The sequence below is a fragment of the Vicia villosa genome, linkage group LG1, assembly GCF_029867415.1.
Source record: "Vicia villosa cultivar HV-30 ecotype Madison, WI linkage group LG1, Vvil1.0, whole genome shotgun sequence".
Taxonomy (NCBI): Eukaryota; Viridiplantae; Streptophyta; class Magnoliopsida; order Fabales; family Fabaceae; genus Vicia; species Vicia villosa.
In genome coordinates this window covers 93,193,330-93,211,840 of record NC_081180.1, presented here as the reverse complement: position 1 = coordinate 93,211,840, position 18,511 = coordinate 93,193,330, and the positions used below count along the sequence as shown (strand labels likewise).

General features: G+C 33.2%; 3 protein-coding genes across 3 annotated transcripts; 1 reads left to right on the top strand and 2 right to left on the bottom strand.

The window, feature by feature from the left end:
- Positions 1-769: 769 nt before the first annotated feature.
- Positions 770-1,468, top strand: LOC131649369 (uncharacterized). The gene has a single exon (XM_058919134.1). It carries the CDS (start codon positions 770-772, stop codon positions 1,466-1,468), a length of 699 nt encoding a protein of 232 aa, XP_058775117.1.
- Positions 1,469-8,942: 7,474 nt separating this feature from the next.
- LOC131649355 (uncharacterized) lies at positions 8,943-9,539 on the bottom strand. The gene has a single exon (XM_058919120.1). The coding sequence runs from the start codon at positions 9,537-9,539 to the stop codon at positions 8,943-8,945; it is 597 nt and encodes a 198-aa protein (XP_058775103.1).
- An 854-nt stretch (positions 9,540-10,393) lies between these two features.
- Positions 10,394-11,290, bottom strand: LOC131649347 (uncharacterized). The gene has a single exon (XM_058919113.1). The coding sequence runs from the start codon at positions 11,288-11,290 to the stop codon at positions 10,394-10,396; it is 897 nt and encodes a 298-aa protein (XP_058775096.1).
- Positions 11,291-18,511: the final 7,221 nt, after the last annotated feature.

Here is an 18,511-nt window from a genome sequence, read left to right as displayed (position 1 = left end):
TTGACACAAGGTGTGTCAAAAGCTTAGCCTGTTGAGTTGTATGTAGTTGTCGAAGTGTCGAAGCAATTAGCTTCACACAGTATTTCGACTTGGGTCTAAAATAAGTATTTTGGACTGTTAAGTTTTGGGCTTTGCTTTAGGGAGAAAGAAAACCTAAAACTATAAATAGAGGGAGCAACCCCTATTTTATAACAAGTTAAGTATTCACAGAATTTGCAATTGCAAGTGAATAAGAGATTTTTCCACAGTTTGTGGACAGAGAGAAACTCTGCACAAAATCATATTCTTCCTTTTATTTTCGTAAACCTTAATCCTTTACTTGCCAATTTTTTTTCTTGTTTTCTTCATTGTCATTGTGTAGTGATAAGAAATTACTCAAAAGTTTGAGTTTAATTTCAACATATTCAATTTAAAAACTGTAATTTGGATTAAGCTAAAAAAAACTTAATCTTAGAATAAGTTAATCATTGACGTTGCACATCGGAAGAAATTTAACTTTTACTTTAACTACCTACAAAATAATGTAAATGGGTGATGATGATGAATTGACTCTACCTACCTACAAAATAATGTAAATGGATGATGGTGATGAATTGACTCTGGAAATTCTTTTAAAGTGCATAGTAATTAATCTTTATTGAAAATTATTTTTGTTTTATTTGATAACATAATTGGTAGAGAGTGTGAAATGAAACTCTATGAAGTGTGATTATAAATTAATATAATGTTGTAAAATTACGGATACAACATTGAGCCTAGACTTCAGGCTATGTCGGATGTTCGTTCGGTAATCTTTGATGTTTGTAATAAGGAAGATAGGAAGGTAGCAGGTCGAGTCGCTGTCATGGTAGAAGCATTGTGGAAGAATAGGAATGACATGGTTTGGAATAATGAAAAGGAGGAGGCATCCCGTCTTGGGTGGCTTGCTTTCCATCAATGGCAGGAATTGCATAATGCCCAAAATGTTCCGGTTAATAACAATCTTCAGCACCTTGAGGTAATTTGGTCTCCTCTTGAGGGGGATTGGGTTAAATGCAATGTCGACGCCGGTTTCAACTTGCACTTGGGAACGACAAATAGAGGTTGGTGTGTGCGGGGAGCGGGTGGCATTTTCATTCACGCGGGTGTGGCTTGGGACATTAAAAATCTCTCTATTCTCGAAGCTGAGGCTTTAGCTCTTAAAGAGGCTATTCAGGATTCTATTGCTCTTCATCTAGACCGAGTTATTTTTGAAAGTGACTCTCTTAGCGTGGTTACGGCTTTGCATTCTAATCCTAGTGGAAGGTCCGAGTTTCATCATATAATTCGTTCTATTAGTTTGCTTTTATCTTCTTTTCACAACTTTGAGGTTAAGTTTGTTAAACGCCAAGCGAATATGGTTGCCCACTCTCTTGTTAAGGCGGCCAATTCTTGGGCTAGGCGTAGCTCTATGCATTATTGTCAAAAAAAAAACATTGTATGTGCATAGAAGTGAAATTTCACAAAGCAATCTAAAGACAAACAACACATTTTAGATAAAAAAAAAATCTTTTTTTGTTAATTTTATATTTTATCGTGTTAGTTGAAATAAATGTTGTCTACATTTAGAGCTGGTAAGGACCTTAAGTAAGTACAAGCAAGGCTATGGACTCTATCAAAAAGGGATGGAATTTCTCGACGCACCTCTTGAAAATCCTTATTTGCCACATCTCTCTTAGCTTATTTTATTTCGAGTTAGCGGTTAGAGGGAAGGATCACTCCTAAAAGCTGCCTTTCTCTTATATACGAGAGCACTGCTGCCACTTTTGAAGTTAGGGACTTCTTTCTGTCGATACCTTTACTTTAGAGAATGAATAGGGGCGAAGCGGTTAAATTGGCTTCCAAATCGATATTTCATCTGCCTCTTATCTTTTATTTCTATTTTAGGCACTCGAAGCATATTGAAAAGTTTCCAGTAGAGCGGAAAGGAGGCTTAGTCAAAGACTTTCAAGTGTTTGTTGGAGGCAATTTTACATTACTTATATCTCATATCTGTTTTTTAATATGTTTGAAATTCCTCTTATTAATATTTGTAATCTATGTTATGCAAAATAATATTCTTAGTATTTTATAAGATTAATCAATTTCTTTTATAAACTAATTCTTTTATAATTTGCACGAATTTTTTAACTGTTTATAATTTAAAATATACTAATATGGATGTTTTTTTTTGTGTGATTAGAGAGAGGGCTAAACATCGAGAAGAAAACTATAAACAGATAATTCTAAAAACACTAATATTATTTTCATCAACTCTACAAATATACTCAAAAAATAATTTAGAATATACTGATATGAATGTTCTCTTGCTTCTAATTTAGATCTCATCAATAATTTTTTCATTTTTTAAAAAATTGCAAAAAAGAAAACATATTTAATGATATTTTTATTTTCATAAAGACAACACAATTGTCCTCCTTCAACACTACATAGAGAAAGTCAGTGGTCACGTGACCACACGATGTATATTTGCGTCTAATAGTGATCGTGCTTACGGTCTATTCATTGTCCCTTTCTCAGTTGAAGAAGGATAAGGCCATGTTGTTTTTATTTCATTGTTTATATTTTATGTATTTGTTCTTTATAGAGGAAAACGTCATTGCATAGATCAGCTTAGTACATGTATGATGCATTTTGTGGTGATTAGTGTCTAAGTACATCCCAACAAAAAAATACTTTTTCTTCACACATTAATTTCTAATAATCAAAATTACAATTTTTATAATATGTAATTAATTTGTTGACAGATTTCAAAAAAATTAATTTGTTGACAGAAAATATAATTAATTGATTAAAAGAGTTTATTATTATTATTATTATTATTATTATTATTATTATTATTATTATTAATAATTATTATTATTATCATTATTATTATTATTATTATTATTATTATTATTATTGATTAAAATTCTTTGAACTTTGTTCTTAAAAATATTTTATTCCACTTTTAAACAATCACAATCCTCTTATTATTAAAACGTTTATTTTTTACTATATTTATTTGTTTATTAAACTGATGATATTAATAATTGTGAATTATTTACAATTAATTTTTTTTATAACTATTTAAAGAAATTGTGAGTTTTGATACTTTTACATTCCGTGACAGAATCATACAATAGAATCAATGATAAAACTTATGTATAATTCTTTAGGTGTAATTCTTACTATTTTCCAATGAAAATATGACAAATATACTTAAATATAGTTTAGTGAGTGAAAATAGGAGAAATTAGCATATGTGTAACAGGAAATTATACACTTGTCATAACTTTATTGAAAAATAGTAAAAATCACACCTAAAGAATTGTACCTAAATTTTATCCTAAAATCAATCCTTATCAATTTATATTTTTATTGTTATTTATTTTTAAAATAGATTAATGATAATATATTCTGATCACACAGTTTTCTTTGTCATTCTTTTTGGGCCATGCCAAAATTTCAAATTCTGCAAATGACATTGAGAAATAGAAAATCATTTGTATTTTTTATATTTTTGAATTTATTTTTAAAAATATTTAATTTTAATTATTCATATTTGTATTTTTTTATATTTTTGAATTTATTTAAAAAAATTAATTGTAATTATCTAGATTTAAATATATAAAGACAATCTATTATCAATATAATATAGTAATGGATTATATCATATCATACTAAATTATTATTATACTAAATTATAATCCTAAAAGTTCTTCTCACCAAAATTTCCCGCCAAAATCTATAATAAATAATTAATTAACTAAATATATAATAAATCTCCCAGTTTTCATAAGCTCATTGAAATTTATTTTTTATAATAATAATAAAAAAAATCAATCTCTCCCATCATAACTCCACGTTCCTTAAAAATATTAAAAAAATTAACAACACATTTTCATAATCACTTTACAACTCTTATTTGATTTAATAAAATATTAAATAATGAATTGAAAAAATAAACCCACTCTTCCATACTTTTAATTATTTAATTAATTAAAAATATTAAAAAATAATAATAACTCCCACAATTATAAGGAATTCTTACACATAAAATTAATTAAATAAAAATGTTAACATTTATAAAAAAGCAGTTAATTTATTAATCAAATAAAAATAATAATAACTCCCACGTCTATAAGGAATTCTTACACATAAAATTAATTAAATAAAAATATTATTATTTATAAAATAGCAGTTAATTAATTCATCAAATAAAAATTAATAACACAAATTTGATAACTTCCACTATAATATTGAAACTTCTTTTAACCCACTAAACCCATTTCTAATTAATTAAGTAAATTCTAAGTAAATATTAAAATTAAATTATTCTAAAAAAGAGTTAAAACTTCCCATAACCCCACTAAGCTCTAAACTATACTTATATAATTTCACAACCATATCTACATTCACAAATCACATATAAAGAAATCACACCACAACTTTCATTTGTTATATTTTACTCTCTCTATTTCTCCTCTTCTTTTAGATTTGTTTTGTATTATAGCACTCTTAATGGTGTATTGATAACATTGGCAAGATTGTGTTAAAATTTGAAGGTGAGTGTTTTTTTTTTATTTAACTTTTTTTTTTCTTATGTAGTTTCTTAAATCTTATTTAAATTGATATTATTTTGATGGGTGTACGAGTGCTTGAAATGACAATAGACAAGAAGAAGAAGAATGTAAGGAGAATGATAATGTGACTGAGAATGGTATAATGGATGTGAAAATGATGAAAATCATCATGATGGATTTTTGGTGATTCCATGAGGCAGAAAAAAAGAGAATACTCATTATCTACTAAAATTTGCTATTATTTGGAGAAATATTTATTAAATATGAAACAAGGTATTTATTTATTTGACAAACTTTTTTATATTGAATATGAAACATAACATCCGATGGCGTTCCTCTTCCTTTCACTGTACTTATTGATTTCATTGATTTTATATTTATAACCTATATTAATAGTTTATGATTAATTAGTATATTTATTTGGTGATAAATGTTAATTATTCTACAAACTTCATCAATTATTTTTTAATACATTAATTAGTTAAAAATGTCTTAAAAATAAAAAATGTATTAACTATAAATTCCACTAATTACATTATTACTACTTCCAATTATTCTTTAATAACTAATTAATTAAAAATAGCTAATTTAAAATATATGTCACATAATTTTATTTAAATTAAACCAAAAATGCTTTCTCTAAACAAATATTGAGAAGCAATATTCGACTCTAAAGAAATATTAGAGTTTGAAAATAACATATAGAGTTTGACAATAATATAACATATAAATTGATGTCATATTACTGAATATTTTTTAATTTATTTTTAAAATTACACTAACCATAAATTTTATAAATATGCATGACAATCCCGTGCATCGCACGGGTAGACGACTAGTTATAACCTATGTTTTGAATGGCTAATCCTAATTAATTGAATTCTATATATTTTGTTTAATTCTGTTAGCAGCTATTATTTTTAGGGTCTGTTTGGTTGGAGGTAAATAGAGGGGAGGGGAGGAGATTTTTAATAGTTTATGTGTTTGGTTCAAATTTTAAGAGAAGGAGGGAAGGTAGATGGAGGGGATGAAATTCACTCCTGAGTCACTTTTTGCTTCCCCTGATTTGGAGGATTTTTTTATTTTTTTGGTAAAAGGGAGGGCATAAGCCCAAGACAACAAACAGCTAACCAACAGAAAATCTAGACACAAGAGCACCATCCATGTTCAACTTCAAATCCTTCGACAGGAAGTCGGGCGCTTCATTAAAGGTAAAAAGATCTTGCTGCATCACTCTCCCATGGCAAGCTAGAGAATGGGCACAAGCATTTGTCTCCCTATGAGTAAAGGTGATTTCCATCTCTCCAATAGCTATCATCATTTGAATAATCTGCCGCTCCATTTTCGAAACACCATCCATATTCTTATTCGCATTAGATAGAATCTCCACGGCCACCCGAGAATCCGAATTCACCTCCATCTTAGAAAAACCATGCTGCATAATCAGCTTCAGCCCCATGAAGATGCCCCATAACTCCGCCGCTAGCACACTGCACTTTCCAATGAACTTGGCGAACCCACTGGTCCACTTCCCATGCACATCACGAATAAGACCCCCGCAACCAGCAACACCATCCTTGTCCCTCGAGTCATCCACATTGAGCTTAACAAACCTATCCTTAGGAGGATTCCACTTAACCAAAGTAGATGATCTCCTACTATCCATGGTTATAGCTTTAGTCATCAAGGCATGCTGATAATCCTGCAGCCTCTCTTCAATACAAGCTACGGGATTATATGACCGTTTGTAGTTATTAATATGGTTCTCTTTGTTTCGCCACGTCCAAATCAAGTGACACCCCAGAGCCCAATAGTTGCGCCACACCATATCTTCCTTAGGTCTATACATGACGTTAAGAGTAATCCAGTCCTGCAAATTAGAGCCATAAAACGTTTGCACCAAGCTCAACGGAACACGGTTCTCCCACACTTTGCGAACCACAGTACAGTCCTTAAGGCATGAATCGTATGCTCAGCCACATTCCCACAAAGGTTGCAATTGGCACTCCCAAGACCATAGACATTCATTCTGAAGTTAGAGAGCAACCTATCATGATTCAGAATCCAAATAAAACTCCGCACCCTTTCCAGAACCTGCAAGGACCAAATATGTTTCCATACTTGGTTAATACTAGGAACCTCTGCATGCATAAGGATATGGTACATACTCCCCACAGAATAAGTTCCATCTTTTTCAGTTGCTATCCTGAATTTATCTTCCTCACTATCCGCTACAGGGGGGAGGATAACATTCATACATAACTTTAGCTGATTTGGTAACCAATCATCCATCAATTGCCAATTCCAGAAACCATCAGTTCCTACCAAATCACGCACAGTAGCATCCCTGATCTCCATAGGGATGTTCACATCATGGTCATTAATACAAATACCAGCCTCCAGCCAGCTATCGTCCCACGCTTTAATACTAGAGCCATCGCCAATCTCCCAAATACCAACATCCAACAACTGAGGACTAGTTTTCAGAATCGCCTTCCACAGGTTAGAGTCTGTTGATTTAGCCTTCCTCCCTTCTAGCATACCATTAGTGTCATATTTCCCCCGGAGCACCTCACACCATAACTTAGACTCCCTGTTAATAATTTTACAACCAAGCTTCATGATACAAGATTGATTCATCACCCCTAAGTTTCTCAGCCCTAACCCTCCTTCGGCTTTAGGTAATGTAACAGTGTTCCACTTGACAACATGAAGCTTCCTACTAGTATCAGTATCCCTCCATATGAAACCTCTTTGCAACTTCTGAATCTCATTGATACACCTCTGAGGAAGTAAATTAGTCATCATCGGGTAAATAGGGATTGCCTCCAAGACATTCATAGTTAAGGTAATCCTCCCCGTGAACGATAATTGCCCCGCCTTCCAACTAGAAAGGTTCTTAGAAATCTGATCCAACACATAGCTGAAGTCTTGGTACCGTAAGGCTTTACTCTTTATCGGGACTCCCAAGTATTTACCAAGGCTATGAATTTCCCGGTAACCCGACAAATGCACCAGCTTGTTTCTAACTCTTCGCAATACATTATTCGAAAACAAGATACCAGATTTTTCAATGCTAACCTCTTGCCCCGACATGTCGCAAAACTTCTGCAAGGTTTGAGTAACACATAACAACTGCTGCTCAGTAGCCTCTCCGAAAAGGAGGAGGTATTCGGCAAACATTAGGTGCGATATATTCACACCATCTTTACCATTACGGAAAGGCTTCCACTTGTTATGCTGCACCTCATATTCAATAAGGTGAGACAGCTTATCCATACAAAGCACAAACAAATACCGCGAAATAGGGTCACCTTGACGGATACCTCGCTGGGGGCAAAAATAAGCGCTACGACTGCCATTCCAGTTAATATTCGTCTCAACGCTAGTAACCCCATGCATAATAAGGTTGATCATTCTCTCAGGCAGCCCTATCTCCATCAGAATTCTCCAAATATACTCCCAGCTGATTTTGTCGTAGGCTTTCGACAAATCAATCTTGATAGCAAAGAAGCCATGCTTCCCTTTCTTTTTGCTCATACTGTGAATAATTTCCTGAGCTATGATAATATTTTCATGTATAGATCTCCCTGGAACAAAACCTGTTTGATAGGGAGAGATCAAGTACGACATATGCTTCTTCAAACGACCAACAAGCACCTTACTCACAACTTTATACAAGGTATTGCAAAGAGAAATGGGACGAAACTGAGATACATTCTGAGGCTGATCAACTTTTGGAATAAGGCAAATATCAGTTTTATTAAAAACACCAACAGTACTCGAGTTATGCCTGGCAGTTTGCACAAAATTAATAACATTTTCCCCAACAGTCTCCCAAGCTTTCTGGTAAAAGCCCGCGGGAAAACCATCCGGGCCAGGCGCCTTCCAAGGCTTCATTGAGAAAAGAGCATGTCGCACTTCAGACACACTAATATCTTCATTCAGCTCAAGCAGGTCAGAACTATGGAGCTCGGGGAAGCTAATATCAGACTGCTGCCAATTACACCAATAATTCTGCCTCGCAAAAAGTTCCTTATAGAAGTTAGTAACATGTTCCTTAAAACTATTGGGATCATCAATCCAGCCACCATGAGCATCTTTGAGCATAAGAATTGTATTCCTTTTACGACGCGCAATGGTTTTCATGTGATAATACTTAGTATTTCGATCACCGTCAGCAAGCCACATTGTTCTAGATCTTTGAAACCACATAAGCTCCTCATTGTTCAAAATGTTGCTTAACTCCTTCTGCAATTTGACTTCAAGTCTCCTCATCCCTTCATAGTTAATGTTAAGCTGCAGCTTCCTTTGAACTCCCTGTAATCTTCCCATAATCTCTCTTTTCATTCTTTTGACCTAATCAAAAGTCTCAAACTTCCAACTCTCAATTCCGGCCTGGATATTGTTATGGTTTAACGTAACGTCTTGGTCTTTCCTCCAAGAGCTTTGCAACATTGCTTGATAAGATTCATGCATTAACCATGCATTTTCAAATCTAAAAGGCTTCTTTATAGGATCCACATACTCTTCTTTCAAATTTATAAGGATTGGATGATGATCCGAAAAATCAACACGCACTAGCACTTTCACGATAACATCAGGGAATTGGACTCTCCACAAGTCATTACTCATGGCTCTGTCAAGTTTCTCAATGATATGTTGACCACCTTGAAAAACTGGCCCTCTCCAAGTAAACTTTGGACCATGAGACTCCAGATCACTTAGCATACAGTCATTCATTCTCTTCCTAAACAACCCACACCGATTCGTTGCCGCCAGAACGCCACCTCTCTTCTCGGATATATGAGCTATATCGTTGAAATCTCCAGCAACCATCCACGGAACATTAATATTACTAGCTAAACTCTTCAACTCATCCCACAACAGCTTCTTAAGACACTCTTGCGGGCTAGCATATATGGCAGTAAACAACCAATCCGGCTCATCCTTCATCTTCACCCTAACATGAATAAATTGAGGATCTTTTTTACAAAGAGACATCCATCTCTCCCGACTTCCAAGCCATAACAATACCACCCGCAAAACCTCTATTAGCCACTGTCTCCATTGAATCAAAACCCAGTCTATTAATGCTATTGCTAACTTTGCTTGGATCACACCTTGTTTCGACAATAACCATCATGGAAGGTCTATATTGGTCCACATACTGCTTGCAAAATCTGAAGAAGGATTTCCCAGCAGCTCCTCTACAATTCCACAACAATATTTTCTTATTTGTATACATCATTACACAATAAAAGAGGAATAGGATTAATTATCTAAAGGAGTTTCGACAACAAACTCCGTTGATGCTTCCAGCTCATCACCAGTCACATTTTCATACATGTTCCTATTGTTAGTATCCTCAGAACTAACAAGAAGCTCACTATCCATTATTCGTGTATGATGATCAGGCGGTTCATCTAGATCAATATTTTCCACAGCATAGGCATGAATATTAGCCAATGGGAACTCCTCATTTTGTCTAATATTCATCATGCTAACTCCTTTATCTTCATTCCTATCTCTAACTTTCAAACAGAACAAAATAGGATTATCTTTCATTATAGAATTTCCCATGTTGGAATTTCCAAAAATGCCCTCCATTCCCTTTTTACTTATACCACTTGTTTTTTCCTTAGCTTGGATCCCCCCCACGTACTCCAAGAGTTGCTCTTTTAGTTTCAGAATTTTGCACGTGTCTTCTCCCACCATCCCCCGCAATGATTACTCTTTTCTCCCCATTAATATTACCATCATTTTGCTCCTTGTTTAAATCTAACTCCGTCAAGGAATCAGCCACATCACTATTTGGAAGATTCTTGTCCTTTCCAAAAAAAGGTAGTTCTTTTAGAGACCCCATCAAATCCGACAACATTCGTAATACCACTAACTCCACCTTTATCGTTCAATTTAAGCCCATAATTATCATAATTTTCAATAATATCACAGCTATTATCAACATTAATGATATTATCATTGCCCATCAACTCCGAATCTTCAACAATTAAGGCATGAAATCGAGATCCCCCCACTTTGGCTTCATCGTTAATCTTCGTCGGAGCAGCAATTTTCCGGCCCTCTGGGATCTTCCTAGTTTTTCTCGGTTTCTGCACAATTCTCCAAGGTCCATCTTCCACATTATGATTATCAACCACAATATCTGTCATCCCCTTAGCTTGGTGTTCTTCTCCCTCAGCCCTAGACCCTCTAGCAGCCACCGTATTCACATTATGCATACATCCCTCTTTGTAGTGCCCATAACGGCCATAATTTAAGCAAAGAAGATGCAATCCTTCATACTCAATTTTATAGCAGCTTCCATTAATATCAAACATGGCTAGAAGCGATTTCGCCAGGTTAACAGTCACGCAAATTCTAGCATATTTACCTCTCTCTTGTTTGATAGTCGTCTTGTCTAGTTTGATAGTTCGCCCAATCCGATTACCAAAGACCGTTAGGGCTCTTGGATCATAATATTCAATGGGTAAACCAGAGATTCTGACCCACACCGCCACTTCATCAATTGAATATGTATTCGGTTGAAAATTTGGCCTCCAATCCTTGACTGTAAGATAATGGTCGTAGATAAACCATGGACCATTAGCGAGAGCTGCCTTCTTATCATCCTCATGCGAAAAAGCCACCAGATAGTAATCATTACTTAGATCAATGATACTAATAACACCTTTGCGAACCCACATTTGATTCAACCGGGTTTCCAGCGCCTTATATCTGATCTTCCTTCCTAACAGTTTAACAATTACTCCCCTCCTCCATGGTTTTTGTATCCTCTTCTCCTCAGCTTCAGAGAATATAAATGAGGGACATTAATATCCTCCTATAGTTTTCTCCTCCACCATGATTCCTCCGCTGCCAATTTCCAGAACCTCCTCACCCTCACTCTTCTCCACCATGTCTTCTTCCGCCTCCACATTCTTCTGACCAATCATGATATCTCGGAAAGAAACAGACTTCTTAGCATCACTAACAACTGGATCCCCATGCATATTATTACTATTCTCTTTGACTTTTTTAGTACTTCGTTCTTGTAGATCAATCTCCGCCGTACTCTTCCCCGGACTCGCTTGAGCAAGACTACCATGCTCATTCGCTGCATTCGTCACAAACCCTAGCAGAGGATTTTCCATCGTCTGATAGAGACATGCAATTTAATAATACACAAAAGAACGTGTATCTACTATTGATTTGGAGGATTTAGAGAGAAGGAGAGGTGATTCATATTAATTATAATTATATTTACATATTTATCCTTGTTATAATTATAATTAAATTATTTTATTTTATTTTTATGTTACTTTTTAACTATTGCTATATTTTGGTTAGATTTTATATATTCGATAATTTTTTTAAACTATATATTATAACTGTTACGTTTTTATAATTTTTTTTATGTTACGAATTGAATACTTATAAATAGTAAATATCCTAAATCAAATTACAAGATTAAAAATGTAAATTAGTTTTAAAATACCTCATCTGCCCTTGTGAACCAAACATATTTGTAAATAAAATTTATCCCCTCCCCTCCCCCTTCATACTTTGAACCAAACATATATGTAATTAAAATCCCTCCCCTCACATCCCTTCCCCTTGATAAAAATCTCTCCACTTCCCTCGATTGAACCAAACAGACCCTTAATAAAAAGCCACAATAGAACTACAACTTTTCAAAACAAGCTAACCCTAAGGTTTCATCTCCCTCTCCACCTTAACCGAACCATGTTCTTCCATCCTCCTTAATTCAAAAAACAGATTTCAAATATACATGGCTTTCCGAAACCAGAACCCGCCACCATGAAGCCCCTCCAAATAATACTTGGACCAAAGATAATATCTATAAAAGAGAAATTAGGACAGAACAAAAATTATTCAAGTTGGAAAATTTGAAAAAGTGTATGAAATTTTTTGTGTTAGACCATTTACAATGGGGGTGTTGAATAATTTATTCAATAGTTGAATAGCTACAATGGTGTGTTGAATCACGTGTTTAATGTGATGTTGATTAATTGGTGCTGAATACTTTCAACATGTTGAATAAGAAAAGAGTGGGGGTCACCTAAAGTATGTGACAAAATATTATTGGTTGTTGGGTATGTTTAGATTTTTATTTCATAATAATTATTTAATGTAAATTATTTTTTAGTAAATCAATTTTTTATTTATTTTTATTTTCACCAAAATTCATCATTTTTTTTGTCTATAAATAGAGACTTGTTTCATTTGATTTGGACACAAAAAAAAATCACTTTTTTCTCTCAATTTTTTCTATTTAGCCTTCAAAAAATTCTTGTTTGTAGCTCTAGACATCTTTGTAGTGAAATAGATCCCAACAATAATCCTTTTAACACCCAAAATTCTACTAATTATCCTTTCAACTACCCAAATTTCAAAGTGAACTAGATAAGTTATTTGCAAAATATCAGGAGGGATGTCGGAAGGACATCGAATGTGCATTTGGAGTGTTGCAAGCTCGATTTAAAATCATCTGCGAACCTGCCCGTTTGTGGGACATAACCGATTTGACTCTCATCATGAGGTCATGTATCATATTACATAATATGATTGTTGAGGATGAACGAGATACATATGCTCAACATTGGACAAATTATGATCAATCTGAGGCAAGTGAGTCTAGTACACCAGAGTCATTCTCGACCGAGGTGCTACCTGCATTTGTGAATCATGTGCGTGCTAGATCTGTGATGCGTGATTCAAATGTACAACACGAATTGCAAGCAGATCTAGTCAAACACATATGGACAAAGTTCGGAATGTTTCATGATTAAATAAATTGTTTGTGAGCTGAGTCTATTGTACTAATTAAATTATGTGTGTTTCATTTTAAGTGTATTGTGTGTTTAGTATATTGTATTATATTTTTAGTTTTTTTTTTTTGTAATTTTATCTGTTTTAATAATAACTATTTCTACATCTCTTATTTATTACTTGCAAGAAAAAAAATTAAAAATATAAAATTGGAAAAAAAAATTAAATAAATTACTAAATTAGAAAAAAATTAAAATAAAATATTTAAATCTTAATTATTTTAATTTAGTTTCAATTGATAATTGAGATGTAGAAATATATAATCATAAAAACAAATATATAAAAGAAAATAAGAATAAGAAATAAAAGCAGTGGAGTAGGGTATTGAATTTTATTAAACAAAACCATTGTAGTGAGTAAAATTTGAATGTGTGTTGAATGATGAGGTGGAAGAGAGATAAGATGATGTGGAACATAAAAAGTGGAAAAGTAGAGTGTTGAATAACTAAACCATTATACATAGTCTTAGAGATAAAAGAAGAAGTTATTGAAAGCATCACATTGCTACTTATCAACAAATCCGGCCAAAACACTTATCTAAGTATGTTTTCATAATAGAATGTTTACATAACTTTTTTTACGGTTTAAATTTTGTTAGGTTTGAAACATTAATACCAGAAACCATCTCCTAGGTTTGAAACTGCATGTGGCATGCCCAAAAATAATTTTGAGGTGTTGGATTGTTCGTGGTATGCATGAGTTGGAACATATATTTATTTTACTATTATCTCAAGCCTATTCTCCAAAAGGAAATATAACTACAAATATAATTAAATTATCATTTATTAGATTTAAAATATATATAAAATATTAACTACAATTGCTAAAGCTCCGCGAATCATTAAAGTTCTTTGGAAGTCTCCTCCGAGAAACAGGATTAAGATAAATTGTGACGGTGCTTCTCTCAACAATCCTGACACTTCAGCTTGTGGCAGTATTATTAGGAATCATGAAGGTAACTTTGTGGGAGTGTTTGCTCATTTCTTGGGTTTTGCAAACTCTCTCATTGCCGAACTCTCTGGTGCTATGTCGACAATCGAGTTCGCCAATGAGAAGGGTTGACATAATCTTTGGTTGGAGACAGATTCGACACTACGCCAAATTTGGCTTTTAGCAGCACATCTACGAAAGCGCTTTTAGGCAAAAGCGCTGCTATAGATTTCGCTAAAAACAAAACTAAAAACAAGGGAAGAAAGCGTTGGTATAAGGGATCCTACGAAAGCGCTTTTGAAAAGCGCTTTATATAAGCGCTGCTATAGGTAAGATATGAAAGCGCTTTTAAAAGCGCTGGTATAGGGGTAGGATGCGAAAGCACTTTTATTCTAAAAAGCGCTGGTATAGGTCTGGTTACAAAGGCGCTTTTGAAAAGCGCTCTCGTAGCTTATTTAAAAATAAAATTTTTAAAACAAAATTAATAAATCACGCGTTTTGCCTTCACTGTTCCTCTTCCCTGCAACGACCACACGCAAAGAAACCCTATCTCCCTCTCGCCAAAAACGCCGTTCACCCTTGCAACCATCTCCTTCTCTCCCTCTTGCCAAAAACGCCGTTCACCCTTGCAACCATCTCCTTCTCTTTCTTCTCTAACGAAAATCCCTTTAGCGAATTCAAAAAACCCTAATCTGACCTACGGTTGCGATTTTCTTCTTCTGCAAAACGAAATCTCTTTCATCTGGGTTTATATCGTTCTTCTTTGGTATTAGAGGTATGGATTTACTTTGGCATTGTTTATAGAATTTCAATACAAGCTCATAGCATAAGTGCTTAACAAAATAAGTTCAATAAGCTTATAGCATAAGTGGTTAACACTTTTCTGGAACCTGAAATCAGAATTAACTCTAATCCTTTTTTATTTTTTGCTGCTAGATCTTTTGACAAAGGACTACAACTCCGATCAGAAACTCACCGTTAAATCTTACAGCACCACCGGAGTGGTAAGCTCTTTGAATTTCCATTATATTTATTCGTAATAGATGAATTAATTGTGTTAATATAACTACGAAGATGTCTTTTATAGTTTCTCATATTTTTAGAGAAGGGAATAGCTGTGCAGATTCCCTTGCTAACTTAGGTCTTATGATTACAGACTCAATTGGTTTTAACCATATTCCCCTTTTTTGAGTGCTGATTTTGTGAAGAATAGACTAGGATTGCCTTTCTTCAGGTTCTCTTCTGGTTGAGAGGGTTTTGGCCTAGTCCCCCTCTCTTTTTGTATCTCTTTTCTTTATATATAATTGTATTTCATTTTATAATTTTTTTTTGTTATTTAGTAGTATTATTTAACTTCTAATTATTCAAATTATCTAAATATTATGATTGTCAATTATGTAGGAGTTATATTCTTTTTAACCATTGAAACAAATGTGTGAAATATTGATTAAAATATTATTAATATAGAGATGAAGTAGAGAAAGTAAGAGAGAAAGTGGTATTCTATTATCTTCTTCAAGAAGTATTATTTACATTGCAAAGTGGACCTAATTTATAGGACATTAGGACGGTGAAAAATCATAACCTTACTATATCACTTAATAGGGAATATGAAGATGAAAGATTAGAATACATATGGACATCCACAATAATATTTATTCATAACACTCCCCCTTGGATGTCCATTGAGGATATGCCTCGTTAAAACCCTACTAAAAAAACCAGTGGGAAAAATTCTAGTGAAGGAAAAAGAGTACAATATCCTTTGAATATGAATTTCCTCGTTAAAAACCTTACCAGGAAAACCCAATGGAAAAAAACCATGGCGAAGGAAAAAAGAGTGAAAAACATATGTATTTCTCCCCCTCATGCAAACTTTTATATGTGTGAAGATATTCTTAGTAGTCGTTGCTTAAAATGTCTTCTTCGAAGTGACTTCATGTAGTGCTAATAGTTATGCAGAATTTGATGAAGTTGTTGCCATGAGTTGTTTCATAGATCTCCATGAAATGGTTGTACCATCACATGCAAAAAAATAACCTGTTTCTGATCTACTATAGTGAGAATCTGACAAGTAACCAGCATCTCTAAGATAACGAAGTATATGTTTGACTTCTTTCCAATATCTTCGTGTAGATGAATAATTCTATCTTACTTATAGATTGACCTTAAATGATATATCATGATGTGTATAATTAGCAAGGTGCATTGGTACTCCAATTGCACTGAGATATGGTACTTCAGGACCAAGCAATTTTCATCCTTTTCTCGAGGCCTAAAAAGATCTTTCTCCACATCTAATGATCTAACAACCATATTGGAGTAGGCAACATGTGACATTTGTCCATATAAAATCATTTCAACACTTTTCTATATAGCCTTCTTGATGTACAAATATTCTTTTGTCCAAATGCTCAATTTGCAAACCTATACATATTTTGTCTTTTCTAGATCCTTCATCTCAAACTCTTTATTTAAGCAATTTATAGCTTTTGGAAGCTCTTCAGGAGTTCCAATAATATGTATGTCATTCACATAGATAACTAGTATTGCAAATTCTTTTCCACATCATTTTATGAAAATACAAGTACAAATTGAATTATTTGTATATTCATCATTTAATAAATATTCACTGAGGCGATTATACCACATGCATTCAGATTCTTTCAGCTCATAGAGAGACTTGTTCAATTTGACGTAGTAGTTTTCTCGAGATCCATAATCACGGGCTTCTGGTATATTGAACCCTTCAGGGAGTTTTATGTAAACGTCACTATTAAGTGAACCATATGAATAAGATGTCATTACAACCATCATGTTCAAATTAAGCCCTTCATGTGTTACAAGACTAATTAATTATCAAAAATCGATTGAATCCACTACAGGTGAATATGTTTTATCAAAATCAATCTTAGGTCTTTGTGAAAATCATTGAGCAATAAATCAAACTTTATATCATTCTTATTTTCCTTTTTCACAAAAACTCATTTATATCCAATTAGTTTCACACCTTGAGGTGTTCGGACTACAGGTCCAAAAGTGAGTCACTTGTAAAGTGAGTTTAATTCTTCTTCAATTGAATATATTTATTTTGGCCAATTCTCACTTAGTCTACAATTTTTAATAGACTTTGACTCATGATCCTCGTTATCATTGATCACTTTTAACGCTATATTGTATACAAAGACATTGTCAATATTGACTTTATTTGGTTATCTCAATTTCGGTTCCATTCCATTTCATCCATGACATAATTTATCGAGATCTCTTTATTTCATATTTCAAGTACTTGATTTGTTCTTCTGGAATTGAAAATTAAATTAGATCAAAGTGCTCTTAGCATTTTCATATCCTCACTTGGGTCATCTTTAGTTTCTTTTCTTAGTAGAGGACTTTTAACATTGGAACCGACTTTCATACCACGCTTTAGGCGCAGCAACAACTCATTTGCAATATTATATTATCCAATAGGAGGATCCACTTTGAGTGGAGTATTATCAGCTGATAATTTATTTCATAAACTTTGCGAATGAATAATATTTTGAACTTTTGGTTCATATTGATTTGTACGAGGATCAAGACAACAATTTATTTTAAATTGTTCATTTGAACTTCTTGTTCATGATTTTAGTTGTTCATTTGAACTTCTTGTTCATGATTTCAGCTGCTTATTCCCTCCCCCGAATATTGGGAAAATTAATTTATCAAGTGATAATCAGCCTACTGGGCTGCAATCAAGTATTTGATTATTTTCTCAAATTATATCCTCAAAATTGAGAGTCATATTAATTATATTTTTCCAATATTCTATCATGACTCATCTTAATGTATTATATTGGAGCAATTGGAATATACACAACACATCCAAATGTTCATTAAGATGAGAAGTATTAGAATAAATTAGGGAGGACTAAGATACAGTATCTTGTTGGCTTAATGCGAATAAATATCTTAATATCATATTTTGGGTGTTTCAAATATATAATTTAGAATTGATGATCTCATAAGTATCAACCATATAATTAACTTTAGACGTCTAAATAATGGATCTTCGGGTCCATTTTCTTTTTATGAACATATATTATATGATATTCAATATCAATTTTAACAATATATGTGATACTTATACATGAATTTTTAAAAAA

Bases quoted from the DNA above. Each gene is read 5' to 3' on its own strand.
- LOC131649355 (XM_058919120.1), bottom strand. From the start codon at position 9,539: ATGAAGGATGAGCCGGATTGGTTGTTTACTGCCATATATGCTAGCCCG.
- LOC131649347 (XM_058919113.1), bottom strand. From the start codon at position 11,290: ATGTGGGTTCGCAAAGGTGTTATTAGTATCATTGATCTAAGTAATGAT.
- LOC131649369 (XM_058919134.1), top strand. From the start codon at position 770: ATGTCGGATGTTCGTTCGGTAATCTTTGATGTTTGTAATAAGGAAGAT.